This window comes from Suncus etruscus, chromosome 19 (genome assembly GCF_024139225.1).
Source record: "Suncus etruscus isolate mSunEtr1 chromosome 19, mSunEtr1.pri.cur, whole genome shotgun sequence".
NCBI classification, from domain to species: domain Eukaryota; kingdom Metazoa; phylum Chordata; class Mammalia; order Eulipotyphla; family Soricidae; genus Suncus; species Suncus etruscus.
The window spans coordinates 12,404,016-12,421,859 of NC_064866.1; the positions used below are offsets into that span (position 1 = coordinate 12,404,016).

Genomic DNA, 17,844 nt, shown 5'->3' on the forward strand with positions numbered 1-17,844 from the left:
AGTTTATCTGGAACTCCCCAGACTTCGACACTTGCTTCGTGTTGACATTTGAATCAAGTTGGACATGTTCTGTTCTTAGCCCGGGCAGCCGGCTTATGTCAGCAACAGGCTGAGGTTCCAACCTGACCTGGAATCTTGGGGCAAAGAGAAGGTTCTCGAAAGTCATCCCTACTTTCTTTCTCCCCATCCTGATCCAGTGCCAGCTGTTCCATGTGGGCTGTTCTTGGGTGCAAAGTGGGTGTTATACATGAATCTATGTCACGGTGCAATTTTCTTATTATTTTTTGGCCTTATTTACCATCATTTAAGAGTGTTGAATGTTCAGTGCTCTGAGGTATATAAATAAATGTAGGGCAAAGTAAATATGTAGTGCCCCCCCCATGGACATGTGGGCCTATGGAAATAGATGTGGTTCTCTTTTTCTTGGTTCTTGAATGTCACAAAAGGCAAGTACACAAGGGACCCCCAAATGAAGAAAGATTTGTCGCGTGTGTGTTCCCATTTGCTGCTGAGATGTGAAGAGAAAAGGAGTTTCGGAAAGTGTGCCAGGGCCAGCTTTGGAGTGGCATTGTGGGCACAGACTAACCCTGTGTGTCCCATCCTGCACCCCCCCCCAAGGCTCCTTGGTTTGGTACATTGTCGGTTTCTTGCACAAACTCTAGAGCTTGGAGATTCTGCTCTGCCCTGTACTGCCCTACCCAGGAATGGCCCCAGCTGGGCCAGCGGTGTGAAATGAAATGGTGGAAAATAAGTTTTCAGGCCTCTCCACGCTGAGCACTTTGGCGAGGTCACTGAAGGACAGATGTTGGTGACGTGACCTTTTTGCAGCTGAGACAGTCACTTTGCCCACTTTGAGCCCTCTCTCTTTCAAATCCAGGATATATGGAGCTGGCCCAACTGTAAGGGAAACCCACTTTTCTACCCCTTTCTAGGATTTCTTTTTCCTGTGTCATCTCAGTACTTACCTGTTTCAAAGGTCTCTCCTCTGCCCCCATCATCCCCACTTCAAATGCTTCTGCCAAACACAAAAATAGCTTCCGAGTTTTCATTTGCGAGGGATCCACGTCCTAGTAAAACCTTGGCATCTGAGGCATGTGCCAAGCCATTGGCTGGAAATGGGGCCGCAATGTAGTGCCTGTTGCAGGAATTCATAGCCAAGCAGGAGGTGTCCTGCTTGTCTGAGTGAAGTTCCGCAGTGAGAACCCCCCAGAGGTCCTCCTAGATCTGGGTTGCCAGCAGGGTTGTCAGAGGGGGAGGCAGGAATGGCCTTTGCCTTGGGGTTTGCTTCTACCAAACCCCAACATAGGTGTGTGCATGCACAGAGCCAGAGAGCAAATGCTCCCTCTTATCTGATACTTTTTACTTGGGAGAAAAGGGTTGAGACAGCTCTGGGGATAGCCTGGCTTCTATCTGGCCTTCTTTAGGAAGATGGGTTTGTGGGTTGTTGGATGGGGTGAAAGCAAGGCTTCGGGACAGAAACAGATTATTTCTGCCTTCCCCAGATGCCCACTTAACTTTGAAAGCAGTTTGCGTCTTGTCTATGAATCTTGCAGAAGAAGGATTGGAATGGGGTGGAGACAGGGGGATGAGAGAGCTATAAGCTAGGGTGGTAGCAGGCACTAAGGTGTAGATATCAGGATGGGGTATGCCAAAGAACAAGAAGGGAAGGGGCCTCATCCTTTTGGGGTGCAGAGTTGCACAACTGGCCCATACCCAACTCTACAAGTATCCTCCTGGCCTGGCAGTCTCTTGGCCACACCAGCCTCTTTAAGCTCCCAACCCCACGAGTTGGTGTTGTCAAGTTCAGAGGTTCAGAGACCCAAATCTGGGTGTCTGAGAACCCTAGGAAGTAGCCAGGGGTTCTAGGAATAACTTTAACCTCTGGGTGAATCAGGCTATGTGCCCTGTTCTGGGTCCTGCTTCCCTAGGAATTGTCAGAACTGCCTTTGCAGTTCTGTCTATAGACATTCATGGGAGCACAGCTGGCATAGAGGAGCACCTGCTTTTTGCGTTGCATTGGCAGCCCTCAGGAGTAAAGTCTCAGTAGGGCATCCTGGCTCCATCAGACCTATTAAGTATGTTCCCCCTCCTTCCCCAAAGAAAGGGTTCCTTGCCACTCTTCTATCCCTCTTCCTCATTTTCCTGCTGTCAGCTGTGGCCCCAGTGGGAGAGGGCAGCATGTTTTCATATGTTCTAGAAAGAACTGAAACCCAGATGCCAGCCCTCACAGTCTTTCATTCTTGGCTGCTAGGGGAAGGGACTGGAGGAGGGTTTGAATTCTGTTCTCTGTAGGTATTGTGGGATCCTGGGTCTTGAGAGCCACTTGAGAGAATGGTAATCAATGAATGATCTCTTTCAAAGCCATTCTATTCCTATGTATTGTTGCCCCTGAACAGCACCAGAGTCTGGGGCTTCTCCACCCCCATCATAGAAAATTAGGGCATTCTTGTTAGGCCTCTATAGCACTTTCCATCAACGAACACTCATCTGGATGAATCAGTAAATACTGAATAGAAAAGAAGCTGCATACAAGTGCCCCTCCCCTCCAACCCTGCCTTCAAGATCCAAACCCTCTTAGGTCAAGGCTTAGCAGCACATGGCTTTGCTCATAAAGATATGAATCTCCAACTCATTCCTGAAAACTTGTGGCAGAAACATCTGCGTGCAGAACTTTTGTGGAGATAAAGCCTTGCTGGAAAAGTGCCCGAGTGTTCAGAGCTTTGCCACTGCTCAGCACATAAGAACTAAATCTGCATTGAAATGACCCGCCCCTCAAAACTTCCCTGTAACACTCAAGAAACTACGTGTGGATACCATAGCAATTGCATATCTAGTACACTTTCCTTGAAAATTGCCCACCCAGGTTCTATCCTCAGCATCCCATATGGTCCTCCAAGCTCACCAAGAGTGACTGATCCCTGAGTGCAGAGCTAGAAGTCAGCTGTAAACACTGTGAGGTGTGTGCCCCCAATGAGAAGCTAGTGCCTCCATAAAACCCAAGTGTGACTGAAGGGCTGTAGAACCCTCCTGATACCCCAAGACAGAGAGCCAGGAGTTGGAAAGGTAAACTTCTTGCATAGATACTGGGCACACAAATATATTCTATGTGTCCCAATACTTACACATTAATGTGTTCCCAGCTCTCTCAATGGTGGGTGGATCCCCACTGCCATGAATGAGTGAACCCCTGCTTCTTTCCTGGATTCTTGTCATCAAAAACACATCAGGCTTGTGCTGTTTTTCTCTTCCAAATAGAGACATGGGGGGGGGGATATGTCATTATTATTTCTGTTGTCTTCTGTGGCATCTGAATCATCCTCCCTTTTGGTGGTGTAGTGGGAAGAGAGACCCATGACTATTCTCCTTAGCTTGTGCACAAGGAGTGAGAGGCTGAGATTGGCTCCTTGAGAAGATTTGAAGGGGAGCCCTGTGAGGTATTGAAACTGGGTTCTTTTGACTCAAGCTCTTTTTCAGTAATCACTGTCTGGAGTGAGAACCTCAGAGAGCCCCTAAAATGTACATACAGGGGCCAGAGCAGTGTCGCAAGTGGTAGGGCATCTGCCTTGCGCATGCTAACCTAGGATGGACAGCAGTTTGATCCCCCAGCATTCCATATGGTCCTTTAATTCAAGAGTAATTTCTGAGCACATAGCCAGGAGTAACCCCTGAGTGTCACTGGGTGTGGCCCAAAAACCAAAAAAAAAAAATATATATATATATATATATATATATATATATATATATAGGCAATGCATGGAGCATTGTCAGCAAATGGCACTTATGGAATTAGGGTTGCCATTATGGGCACCTGCTAATGTGGTACATGGTGCTACCTCAGGGGACATCAGGTAAAAATAGTGGATTATGGCCTTTTACCTCAAGGAGTTTATTGTTAGGTGGAAAATGAAGTTTAGGTTCTGGCCATTCCCTTGACTTCCATGTTGAGGCTATGTAGGTTTAACTCTCCCCAACAACATTCTGTAGCTGGTTCTTCTATTTTTAATTTTTATATCCCTCACCTGCAAATTGGAGGCTACTGGAATTTTGTCCTCAGATTGATAGGTTTGACTGAGAGGTTCCAAGTCAAGTAGCCCTGTGGTTGTGTGGTAGAACAAGCTTCAGTACACATCAGTGACTTCCATATACCGGAAGAAGCCTTGAAATGCCTTGTAGCAAGATGGGTTAATATTTGGAGTGTGGCCAGACTGCCCTGCATGAAACCTTTAAGTTGAGTGGCCCTTCTCCTCTCTCCTTCCTAGGGTCACTATGAGCATTGGCTGAGATCCACAGAGACAGTGAATGTAGTGCCTATTGTAAAGACCATGCACCATCATTATTTGCTGTCATCAATAATAAGACATGTACAAGTATGTGATGCAAAGGGTGACAGTGGCTAAAGAAGAGAAATAAGCACCATGCTGAGGGCCCAGAGAAGGCTAGAAAACACTGGTGAGAACAAGGGCCTCATAGATGGGGAAGGGAAAAGCAGGTGGAGTTCTAGGAAGAAGTCCAGAAGTGACAACAAACCCGTCAATAGCAGAGGGCCCAAAGGTTTGGTGCAAGAGCAAACCTGTATCTTTTGGCCTGGGTATCTGGGACCCTGAGATGTAATAGTAATCTGAGATTGCTGTGTAGAAATGTCTAGCTAAGGGTTTGGGCTGGACTTTTATACATGGGCTGTGGGCAAAATCTTGCATTTTGAAGATTACTCTGAGCAGAATGGATTTCAGGGGAATAGGAGAAACAGGGTTAGGAGGAGGGGTGAATCAGAGAGAAGCAGGCCAGTGGGAAGGAGGCCTGAGGGAACTGGGGCCTTAATAAGGGCAGGAAAAGCTCTTGTCTCACCATTTAAATACTCTCTGGGCAGAGCAGCAAGGAAATGGCCAAAAGAACAGACAAGGGGATGTAGGTTTGGTTTTAAAAAACAAATCTGGTGGTGGAGCAGAAGTAGTGATTTAAGAATCCTTGGTAGAGTGAGAGGAAGAAAATCAGTTTTCAGATGAATGGAACAAGTTGTACTTCTTCATGGGCTTAGACAGAGAGTACAACTGAGAGCTGAAATGATAGTACAATGGGTAGGGCACTGTAGCCCCATTCCTCCATTCTTCCTTTGTAACCTTACAAGAAAGACCTGTCCATTTATGGGTGGGATCTTTGGTAGGTATCAAAAAGGTTTGGCCTCAGGGGCAAGGGGATTTGCATGGATGGAGAATGGAGAAGGAAGCAGGAGAAGATGGCTGAGGGACAAGGTACAATGCTAGGCTGAATAGGAATCCAACAAAAAAGGTTATGATAGAAGCCACACATGTTGGCTAGTGCATGAACAAAGCTGATATTTTCTGAAGCCTGCCTGTGAGTGAGTTTTCTACCCGCCTCTCTCCTGAACTTGCAGACCCGCTGGCTGGTGGGGGTTGAAGCCACATGGTGCTAAGACAGCAGAGAAAGGCCCCTCCATTCATCCCATCACCATCCAAGCCCATCCAAAGGGTCTCTTTAATATTTAATTCTACAGGGCACATGCCTTGCATGCAGCTGACCCAAGTCCATAGGGTCTCCTATGGGATCCTATGGGACTCCTAGGGTCCTTGAATGTAGAGTCAAGAGTAAGAGCAGAGCACTACTGCTTGTGATTCAAAATGAGAGAGAGAAAAAAGAATATTAAAAATAATTAAACAGAGTCCAACAGCAAGCTCTCAGAGAGCCCCCAGTGATTTCACGTCTGGACAAGCTTCATGGGCTCATTGTAGGATTAGTGAAAACGAGCGTGCCAGCCCCAGATGATGTCCTCTGGCTGTTATGTGCATTTCTGTGTCACCACATGGCTTCTCACAGATGGGATGCGTTTGGGGATTGCAGAGTCATTTCACTATCATCTTTAAAAGGCCAGATTTGGAAAGGTAAATCTGTTTCCTGAAGACCAAAATAATTCTCTGTGCCATGTTTCTGGCTAGCCCTGCAGGTGTGGCTCAGAGAAGCGGGTGGGGTTGTTCTTGGGGTCTGGGCTCAGCGCTGGAGGCACATCCAGGTCCTGGGGAGGGGCCAGGTGAAGAATCTAGCATGGAAAGGGGTGTTGTTATGTAGCAGAGGGAGCAGTGTGGGTGGGCAGATGGAGACGGATGGTGAAGAACGTGATAGTATGACTGGATAAGCTTTGTCCAGGAGGGACAAATACTGGGTGTGGGAGTCAAGTGACCAGCCCACAGACCGGACCCCCTTTACAAAATGGGGAACCCTTGTTCCAACTCTCAGGGAACAGCTGAGTCCCCAGAAGATGGGGACAGGACTCCACTAGGTTCTGCACCTTTGGTTTCTTCCCTCTCACTTGAATTTCCCAGACCTGGGCAGCCCTAGCCTCCTCCACATGACTGAGGAATAGAAAGACTGTGTTTTTTTCATCTCCCTCATCCCAACCCTGATTCCCCTGATGGGTGAAGAGTGAAATAAAAATTAGCATGTTTATCCCACTTTTAAATTCATTTAATGAGAACTCATTTACCCTCTCCCAATTTAAATTCGTAATAATGCCATAACCTTTCAGAGCTGATTATTACCTGCAACCTCCCAGCTCGGCCCGCTAAAGAGGCTTTCCCTCCAAATGCTCCCGAGCCTTCCTGGAACCTGACAATCTGTCAGGCAGTCATCATAAACATCTGGTAATCCTGGACTGAGGCCGTGCACCATGCTAGGGGCCATTCTGTCCCAGAGAAAGTCCTTCTCAGGAGTGTGGGGATGAGGGAGGAATTTCAGTTTCATTCACTGATTTTTCAACTCATTTGGGTTGCTGAAGACACTCCTATAGACCTTTCCCTTGGTCCAACCTTTTGCCTTTTGTTTTGGATTTTTGTTTTTGTTTTTTTTTTTTTTTGGGGGGGTGACACTCAGGGGTTACTCCTGGCTATGCACTCAGAATCGCTCCTGGCTTGGGGGACTATATGGGATGCCAGGGGATCGAACTGCGGTTTCTTCTAGGTCAGTGCATGCAAGGCAAACACCCTACCACTTGCACCATCTTCAATAAGGTCTTAATATAAGATATGGGACTTACCAAGTTTTCTACTTTCTCTCCCATTCTTCCAGGGACTGCTGAACTAAGGAACTTCAAGCTGGTATCCCCAAGAAAAGGCTGTGTTGTGCAGGGGCCAGCTCTGGAACTGGAGTCACCATGGCGGCCGGAGTGGCAGCTTGGCTGCCCTTCGCACGGGCCGCAGCCATCGGCTGGATGCCAGTGGCCAACTGCCCCATGCCCCTGGCCCCAGCTGACAAGAACAAGCGACAAGATGAACTGATCATCCTCAACGTGAGCGGCCGACGGTTCCAGACCTGGAGGACTACCCTGGAGCGATACCCGGACACACTGCTGGGGAGCACAGAGAAGGAGTTCTTCTTCAACGAGGACACCAAGGAGTACTTCTTCGACCGGGACCCCGAGGTGTTCCGCTGTGTCCTCAACTTCTACCGCACGGGCAAGTTGCACTATCCACGTTACGAATGCATCTCGGCCTACGACGATGAGTTGGCCTTCTATGGCATCCTGCCCGAGATCATTGGGGACTGCTGCTATGAGGAGTACAAGGATCGCAAGAGGGAGAATGCAGAGCGTCTGATGGATGACAATGACTCTGAGAACAACCAGGAGGCCCTGCCATCGCTCAGCTTCAGACAGACCATGTGGCGGGCCTTCGAGAACCCACATACCAGCACCTTGGCTCTGGTCTTCTACTATGTCACAGGCTTCTTCATCGCTGTGTCAGTCATCACCAATGTGGTGGAGACGGTACCCTGTGGCACGGTGCCAGGGAGCAAGGAGCTGCCATGCGGAGAACGCTATGCGGTGGCCTTCTTCTGCCTGGACACCGCATGTGTCATGATCTTCACTGTGGAGTATCTACTGCGACTCTTCGCGGCCCCCAGTCGCTACCGCTTTGTGCGTAGTGTCATGAGTATCATAGACGTAGTGGCCATCATGCCCTACTACATTGGGCTGGTCATGACGGACAATGAGGACGTGTCGGGGGCCTTTGTCACACTGAGGGTCTTTCGCGTGTTTCGCATCTTCAAGTTCTCCAGGCATTCGCAGGGCCTGCGCATCCTGGGCTATACCTTGAAGAGCTGCGCCTCTGAGCTGGGCTTTCTGCTCTTCTCCCTCACCATGGCCATTATCATCTTCGCCACGGTGATGTTCTACGCCGAGAAGGGCTCCTCAGCCAGCAAGTTCACGAGCATCCCTGCTTCCTTTTGGTACACCATTGTCACCATGACCACGCTGGGGTGAGTCGGTGGCCCTTGAGTGGGTAGGTCGGTGCTGGGTGGGCGGGCAGGATGGGGCGAGGCTTTGGCTACAATGGGACCCAATGGAAAAGGCATCATCTCCAGGGTGTGCAAGTCTCCATCTGACCTCAAGGAAAGACCAACAGTGATTTATCTGGAGTGAAGGAGTGATGTTTGCATGGAATTGTGCTTTGTTTGCTGTGAGTTTGGTTTTTTTGTTTTGTTTTGGATTTGGGCATTCATTCGGCTAAAACATGGAAAATGGAGCCACATTGGATGGAGGAGATCCTGGCCAGCTGTGTGTTTGATTCTGTACTTGGAAGGGTTAATAGAGGCCTGGTGGAGGAAGCACGCAGGCTGAGAACATTTGGGTTTATGCAATGTTGAGAGGGGCCAGAGGCCAATGCAAGCTGGAGAACATTCTCTTGGATTGCTTTCTTTGGATTTGAACTTACCTGCTCTTTTTCCTATCACCTCCCTTCCCTGCTATCACATATGCCCCAGGGTTCCATAGTTCCCAGGTGCCTTTCTCTGATGCCCACCAGTGGGTCTTATTGCCAAGTAGGGTTCTGGGTCAGTTTTTGCCTCCCAGGAGGAGGAATTGGTTTGCTTTCTGAGTTCACTCTGAGTCAGAATGACCCTGCCTATGTGAAAGCAGTGGTGCCCTTAGATGGGGCCAGACCAACAGTGTCCGGGGTGCTTGTGTTTTGTTCTACTTCCCAGGTACCCTCTGCAGCTGAGGTCAGCTGGAAATAGATTTCGGGTGCTGGGCTGTGAAGCTTTCTGTCAGAGGAAGAGGATTGGCAGGAGATGGCAATCTTCACCTTCACAGTGCTAGCTGCGCCCCCGAAGAAGACTTTCTAAAGACCTGAGTTTCATAGTGGGTTCTGCTTCTGTAGTTGGAAGTCATTGAGGCTAATGCAAAAACCTTCCATCATTCGAATGCTGGCTCTATGTTTGCTTAGGTCAGGAAGCGTTATATTGCTGATGGAGAATTCATGAAGCTTTTTATTTGGTGATTCAATCTTTTTTCCTCTCTTTTCCCAAACCCTGTGATGCTGCCAGTGTGGGCTTTTTCAGAGTGTCTCATGTGCTAATTAGAAATGACTGTGCAGGGGAGAGGACTTTTTTTTTTTTTTTTTTTTTTTTTTTTTTTTGGTGTTTGGGACACTCCCAGTAGCACTCAGGGATTACTTCTGTTACTTCTGGCTTTGAACTCAGGGGATCACTCCTGGCTCAAGGGACCATATGGGATGCCGAGGGTCAAACCCAGTTGGTCTCATGCAAGGCAAAAGCCTTCTTCGCTGTGCTATCACTCCCAGAGTGGGGTGATGGGGGAGGAGACTTGTTCAAATGCTTGCATTTGTCATCTGGCTGGGAGGTTGCAAGTGGCAGAGCAAGGGGTATCTTTGTGGAAAAACATGTTTCATGGGGGCATTTGCTTTATCTTTTGACAGTCTGAAAGAGGCCAACTTATCCCACACACATACACAAATGCACTCACATATGCACACAATCTGTATAAGGTGTACAAGAATGTCTGATCTTTTCATTTGTCTCTTGTGTCTCTCAGGACTTTATCTCACTGGATCAGGGGTAGATGTCACCCTGCACCTCCGTGGGATGGGTAGGAGGGCAACAGACTAGGGAGGTTGCTGCCCCCCCACTTTACTAAAGGAGCCTGCCCTGTAGTCGAACCCCAAGTGGCCATAATTCTGACACGTTCCTAATATAGAGGGGCCCCCTAGTCTCTCTTGATAAGACTTGAATGACCAGAAGTTTTTAGGACTTCCACGGTGTGAAAACAAAGTGGGTGAATGGATGAATGGATGTTTTGGTTGGATATGGTGGTTGCAGAGTTCAGCAGAAACTTCAGCAGCCACTTACCCATTACATTGGACTAGAAGTCAAACAGCCTCTGTGTCAGCCATGTGCTGGCAGTGTGCAGGGTACTTCGCATCCATTATTTGTGTCCTCAAGATACAACAAAGTGCTGTGCAATTTCCCTGGCACAGAAGAAGCAACTCCAGGCTATTACCAGAAAGTTCAGTAATTCTTGGCCAATGTTTGGCTGAGAAAGGTCTGGACTGATTTCTACCTCCCAATGAATGGACTGTGCTTTCTCCATTACCCATTCACCCCACTCACCCTCACTATGCCCCTGTTCTCTGACATCAGGTGGAAACCAGAATTTGAATGACTATTATTTATTTTTGGCCACACCTGGCAGCATACAGGGGTTACTCCTTGGCTCCGCATTCAGAAATCGCTCCTAGCAGGCTCAGGGGTCCATGTGAGATGCCAGGGATCAAACTCAGGTTTCTCCTGGTTACCCACATACAAAACAAATGTCCTACCACTGTGCTATATCACTCAGGCCCCAAAGTGACTTTTTTGATGATGACCTTAGGGTGCCATAGTTCTGTCCTATTACTATTTATTAAGCCCCTGAGGGCTCCATCCCAGGCCCTGATATAGGCACATGGGGATTGTGTACAGGAAGTTTTTCAGCTTTGTCAATGCTCTCTTCTAGTGCATGGAACTTTCATGACAGAATCCAGTTTGAGCATCACTGGGGAGTGATGATGGTAAAACCACGAATTTTATGCTACTAAATGACTGACTGCTGGTGTCCATTCACAGCCACCCTGTGGCCCCTGGAGTGATTCTGGCTTCAGAGAATCGCCTTCACTCTCTGGTTTCTGGGTGAGGAGCAGGAGGACCTTGCTGGAGAGTGAAAATGTGGACGAAGGGAAGCTGCCTTCCTGGGAAGCAGATACTCCCCCTGCCCTGGCTTGGGGCCTCCCATTCTCCTTTTTCTCATTCATAATGCTTGGGAACACTGCAGGAGAAACCAGGGAGACAAGAAAGAAAGCCTTGGGCTGTATCCCCCTTAAGCCCAGTTAAGGAACTTTTTGGGAGGCAGGACTTTTCTTCCCATCCACCCACATGGCTGTTGAGTTGGGTTACTCAGACTGACCTGAGCTGTCACTTGAGGTCAAGGCCAGCCAAGTCCACCAGAAGTGATTCCTGAGTGCAGAGCCAGGAGTAACCCCTGAGTACTGCCAAAAATGAGAAAAATTGGAACCAGAGTGGTAGCACAGCGGTAGGGCGCTGCCTTGCACTCAGCTGACCCAGGATGGACATGGGTTCAATCCCTGGCATCCCATATCCCATATGGTCTGCCAGGGGGGATTTCTGAGCACATAGCCAGGAGTAACCCCTGAGTCCCTCTGGGTGTACCCCCAACCCAAAAAGAGAGAAATATCACCAGATGTGCCCATACCCCACCAAAAAAAACTAACAAACAAACCTAAGACAACAACAGCTCAGCCACCAAGAATTGGGGCTGACTTTCCTTTGCAGCACCCCTGAACTGCTGGGGAAGATCCCCTTTGCCAGCCCTGCTTTAATCTTGAACCCCTGAACCCCTAAGTTCCTGAGGATAGCTTCGAAAGACTACTCTGTGATTCTAATGGACACAATCCATAAAATACCCCCCAACACACACACAGTCATCTCCATTATCAGAGGGAAGGAATAAAATCATATTCTAATGTTGAGATGCCAACGAAGCTCATTTGGGGATAGACCCTATGTTGTGGCCTTTCTCATAGTCCATAGTGCCCACTCACTTCGGTTTGACTTTTCCTGGCATGCTGTTTTGCTCAGCCTACTGGAGCCAGTCTGTGGGTGAGGCTCAGCGGGCTGGAAGCAAAAGCACATTCTGGAAGGAAGCCTGTTCTGGAAGTACCTATAAACACCCTGCTTGGTGGGTGTGTGCATGGCGGGGGGGGGGGGGGGGGGGGAGGCGCTATGTTAATGCCAAGCCTAGATCTCAGGAAAAGAGAACTGAGCTCCCAATGACACCCATCCACAGCTGTCCGCTTGGCTCTGTTATGTTATTGAGGCCAGCAGCCTGTCCATCACCCTGAGATGACCTGTGATGAGAGAGCTTATGACTGTCTTCAAAGATCACTTTCACAAAAACAGAATTGATTTTGACTTCTTCTAAGCAGCCTCCAGGTGATTTGCATTTATCCTCCATGACAGTCCTGGAAGGACCTTGCCTGGTGTTTCCAGAGCCAAGAAAGCAATATAGGAGCATCAAGAACTTGGTGTTTGCTCAGATACCCTCCCCACACACTCCAGGGACCAGTGTGGAGGCAAGTTCAGATCTGTTCAGGTCACCCTTCATCTCCTGGAATTATTTTTTTTTAGTATTTTTTAATTTATTTAAACATCTTGAGTACAAATATGATTGTGATTAGGTTTCAGTTATGTAAAGAACACCCCCCTTCACCAGTGCAACATTCCCACCACCAATGTCCCAAATCTCCCTCCATCCCACCCACCCCCACCTGTACTCCAGACAGTCTTTCCAGTTCCCTCATTCATTCACATGATTATGGTAGTTCTCAGTGTACTTATTTCTATAACTGCACTCACCACTCTTTGTGGTGAGCTTCATGAAGTGAGCTGAAAGTTTCAGCCCTCCTCTCATTGTCTCTGAGGATTGCTGCAAAGATGACTTTTATTTTTCTTAAAACCCATAGACGAGTGAGACTATTCTGTGTGTCTCTCTCCCTCTGACTTATTTCACTCAGCATAATAGACTCCATGTACATCCATGTATAGGAAAATTTCATGACTTCATCTTTCCTGATGACTGCATAATATTCCATTGTGTATATGTACCACTGTTTCTTTAGCCATTCGTCTGGTGAAGGACATCTTGGTTGCTTCCAGAGCCTGGCTATTGTGAATACTGCTGCAATAAACATAGGTGTGAGGAAGGGGTTTTTGTATTGTATTCTTGTGTTCTTAGGGTATTCTTAGGAGTGGTATAGCTGGATCATATGGGAGCTCAATTTCTAGTTTTTGGAGGAATCTCCATATTGCTTTCCATAGAGGTTGGACTAGACAGCATTCCCACCAGCAGTGGATAGGAGTTCCTTTCTCTCCACATCCCCGCCAGCACCGATTTTTCTCATTCTTTGTGATGTGTGCCAATCTCTGTGGTGTGAGATGGTATCTCATCGTTGTTTTGATTTGCATTTCCCTGATGATCAGTGATGAGGAGCATTTTTTCATGTGCCATTTGGCCATTTGTATTTCTTCTATCAAAGTGTCTATTCATTTTTTCTCCCCATTTTTTGATGGGATTAGATGTTCTTGTTGTTTGTTTGTTTTTTTTTGTTTTTTTTTTGTAAAGTTCTGTCAACTGCCCTGTATATTTTGGATATTACCCTTTATCTGATGGGTATTGGGTGAATAGTTTCTCCCACACAGTGGGTGGCTCTTGTATCCTGGGCACATTTCTTTTGAGGTGGGTGCAGAAGCTTCTCAGATAATGTATTCCCAACTGTTGATCTCTGCTTCCACTTGTTTGAAAACTGCAGTTTCCTCCTTGAAGATGACTTTAGTCTCATGTCTCATGTCATGGAGTGTTTTACCTATGTGTTGTTCTATATACCTTATGGTATCAGGTCTGATATCAAGGTATTTAATCAATTTGGATTTTACCTTCATACATGATGTTAACTGGGGGGTCTATGTTCACTTTTTTGCAAGTGGCTAACCAGTTCTGCCAGCACTACTTGTTGAAGAGGTTTTCCCTGCTCCACTTAGGATTTCTTGCTCCTTTGTCAAAAATTAGGTGATTGTATGTCTGGAAACATTGTCTGAGAACTCAAGCCTATTCCACTGATCTGAGGGTCTGTCTTTATTCCAATACCATGCTCTTTTGATAACTATTGCTTTGTAGTACAGTTTAAAGTTGGGGAAAGTAATGCCTCCCATACTCCTTTTCCCTAGGAGTGCTTTAGTTATTTGAGGGTGTTTATTGTTTCAGATGAACTTCATCAGTGTTTGATTCACTTCTTTGAAGAATGTCATTGGTATCTTTAGAGGGATTGCATTAAATCTGTACAATGCTTTGGGGAGTATTGCCATTTTAATGATGTGAATCCTGCCAATCCATGAGCACAGTATGTGTTTCCATTCCTGTGTGTCCTCTCTTATTTCTTGGAGCAGGGCTTTATAGTTTTCTTTGTATAGGTCTTTCACATCTTTGGTCAAGTTGACTCCAAGATATTTGAGTTTGTGTGGCACTAATGTGAATGGGATTCCTTCTTGACGTCCATCTCTTCCCTATTATTATTGGTGGTGTTAAAAAGGCCATAGAGTCTTTAGGGTTATATAAGTAGCATATCATGTCATCTGCAAACAGTGAGAGTTTGACTTCTTCCTTTCCTATCTGGATTCCCTTGATATCTTTTTCTTGCCTGATCGCTATAGCAAGAACTTCCAGTACTATTTTGAAGAGGAGTGGTGAGAACGGACAGCCTTTTTTTTTGTACCAGAATTTAGAGGAAAGGCTTTTAGTTTTTCTCCATTGGCTTGTGGTAGATGGTTTCAATTAGATTGAGAAAGGTTCCTTCCAATCCCATCTTGCTGAGAGTTTAGATCAAGAATGGGTGTTGGACCTTATCAAATACTTTCTCTGCGTTTATTGATATGATCATGTGATTTTATTTTTCTTGTTGTTGATGTTGTGTATGATATTGATAGATTTATGGATGTTAAACCATCCTTGCATTCCTGGGATGAAACCTACTTGGTCAAAGTGTATGATTTTCTTGATGATGCATTGGATCCTATTTGCCAGGATTTTGTTGAAGATCTTTGCATCTGCATTCATCAGGGATATTGGTCTGTAATTTTCCTTTCTGGCAGCATCTCTGTCTGGTTTTGGTATCACGGTGATGTTGGCTTCATAAAAGCTGTTTGGGAGTGTTCCCATTTTTTCAATTTCATGGAAGAGCCTGGCTAGGATTGGTAGTAGCTCCTCTTGAAAAATTTGAAAGAATTCATTAGGAAATCCATCTGGGCCTGGGCTTTTCTTTTTAGGCAGATGTTTGATTACAGTTTCAATTTCCTCAGTAGTGATGGGGTGTTTAGATATGCTATATCCTCCTTACTTAATTGTGGAAGGTTATAAGTGTCCAAGAATTTATCCTTTTCTTCTAGGTTCTCATGTTTAGTAGCATAAAGTTTCTCAAAGTAGTCTCTGATTACCCTTTGGATCTCTGCAGTATCTGTCGTGATCTCCTCCTTCTCATATCTAATACGGATTATCAGGTTTCTCTCTCTCTCTTTCTTTGTGAGTTTTGCCGATGGTCTATCAATCTTGTTTATTTTTTCAAAGAACCAAATTCTGCTTTCGTTGATCTTTCGGACTTTTTTTTGGTTTTCCACTTCATTGACTTCTGATTTCAGTTTTGTTATTTTCTTCTGTCTCCCTATTTTTGGTTTTGTTTGTTGGTCATTTTCTAATTTTATGAACTGCATCATTAAGTTATTCAAGTATAACTTGAATAACTTCTTCCTTCCTGATGTGTGCTTGCAAAGCTATAAAATTTCCTCTCAGGACCGCTTTTGCTGTGTACCATAGATTCTGGCAGTTTGTGTCTTCATTATCATTTGTTTCCAAGAAAGTTTTGATTTCCTCTTTGATTTCATCTCAGACCCACTGGTCATTCAGTAGCAGGGTGTTTAATTTCCAATTGTTAAAGTTTTTCTTCTGTGTGGCTTTGTAGTTCGCATCTAATTTCAGAGCCTTATGGTCAGCAAAGGTAGCCTGCAAGATTTCTATACTCTTGATTTTTATGGAGGTATGTTTTATGTTTTAGCATGTGGTCTATCCTGGAGGATGACCCATGTACATTGGAGAAGAATGTGTATCCAGGTTTTTTTGGGTGGAGTGTCCTATATATATCTACTAGCCCTCTTTCTTCCATTACTCTTTTCAGGGTTAGTATGTTTTTGTTGGGTTTTAGTCTAGTTGACCTATCAAGTGTTGACATGGCCATGTTGAGGTCTCCCACAATTATTATGTTATTATTGATGTCTTCTTTCAGATTTGTCAGTAATTGTATTAGATAATTTGCTGGTCTCTCATTGGGTGCATATATGTTTAATAGTCTGATTTCTTCCTGGTGCACATATCCCTTGATTAGTGCATAGTGTCCATCTTTGCCCCTTACTACTTTTCTGAGCATAAAGTTGGTGTCATCAGATTTAATATGGCCACCCAGCTTTTTTAAGGGTGTTGTTTGCTTGGATGATTTTTCTCCTGCCTTTGATTTTGAGTCTATGTTTGTTCTTACTATTCAGGTGTGTTTCTTGTAGGCAGCAAAAGGTTGGATTCATCTTTTCTGACCCATTTTGTCACTCTGTGTCTTTTAATTGGGAAATTTAGTCTATTGACATTGAGGGAGCTGATTGTCATAGGATTTAATGTCATCGTTGTAGATAAGTTTGCTGTGTTTGTTGGTCTCTCTTGTCTTAAAGTAGACCTGTTATTTTTTCCTTTAAGGCTGGTTTTTTTATCTGTGAAGTTTCTGAGCTATTGTTTATCCATGAAGCTATGTATCCTTCCTTTAAACCTGAAAGTGAGTCGGGCAGAATGCAGTATTCTCGGTGAGGCATCCATTTCATTCAGTCTTGTCACAATATCCCACCACTGTCTTCTGGCCTTGAGAGTTTCTTGTGACATGTCTGCTGTAAGTCTTAGGGATGCTCTTTTGAATGTAATTTCCCTTTTTGATCTTGCTGCTTTCAGTATCCTATCTCTATCTGTGGGATTTGTCATTGTAATGAGGATGTTCTTGGGGTGTTTTTCTTTGGGTCTCTTTTAGCTAGTACTCTTCAGGCATGCAGGATTTGATTGCATGTAGTCTTTAACTCTGGGAGTATCTCTTTGATAATGTCTTTGACAGTTGATTCTTCCTGGAGATCTCCTACCTGGGTCTCTGGGACTCTAATGATTCTTATGTTGTTTCTGTTGAGTTTATCAAAGACTTCTATCTTCATCTGTTCACATTCCTTGAGTACTTTTTCCATTGCCTGCTTGTTTGTCTTAAGGTTCCTTTTCTATTTCTTCTGCTGTGTTGAGTTTTTCTGCATCTCATCTTCCAGCACGCCGATTCTGTCCTCAGCCGCTTTTACCCTGCTGGCGAGGCCATCTACTGAGTTTTTCAGTTCAGCTACCATGTTTTTCAGATCTGTTATTTCAGTTTGGAGTTTTCTGATTTCTGTCTTTGTGTTTTGTTCAGATCGATCTATGCTTTGTTTGAGTTCTACAAACATCTTCCATATTGCTATTCTAAACTCCTTGTCTGAGAGGTTAATTAGATGGTCAAAGTTTTTTAGGTCATCCGAGCTATCATCTTCATTCTCTGTGCATGTTGATTGCCTGCGAGGTTTCCCCATTTTCCCGCCTGTAGTGTGATTTTTTTCTGCATGTTGTGGTGGGGTTCATTGGGTAGAAAGAGTGTGTGGCAGCAAAGCAAAGCGGAGCAGCCATGCTCTTCTGGAGCCTCTGGGAGTGCTATTTTTCTGGGCCCTTTTCAGCCCACTCCCAAGAGGTTTTGGAGACAGGACAGTGGAAAAACACACACAGGCAACACTCACAGTCGGAAATCACTGGGTGGGCGTAGATTTTCCCAGCCTGACATCACAAACAGGCGACCTTCCTTTCTGCAGAATACTGCGGATAGCCAGTTTTCATGG

General features: G+C 45.7%; 1 protein-coding gene across 2 annotated transcripts in view; it reads left to right on the forward strand.

The window, feature by feature from the left end:
* KCND3 (potassium voltage-gated channel subfamily D member 3) overlaps positions 1-17,844 on the forward strand; it is a 253,371-nt gene that overhangs the window by 911 nt on the left and 234,616 nt on the right. For both annotated transcript variants that reach the window (XM_049765704.1, XM_049765705.1), the window contains exon 2: positions 7,078-8,268. In XM_049765704.1, coding sequence (XP_049621661.1) covers positions 7,163-8,268 — 1,106 coding nt within the window. In that variant the 5' untranslated portion in view covers positions 7,078-7,162. The remainder of the gene's footprint in view (positions 1-7,077; positions 8,269-17,844) is intronic.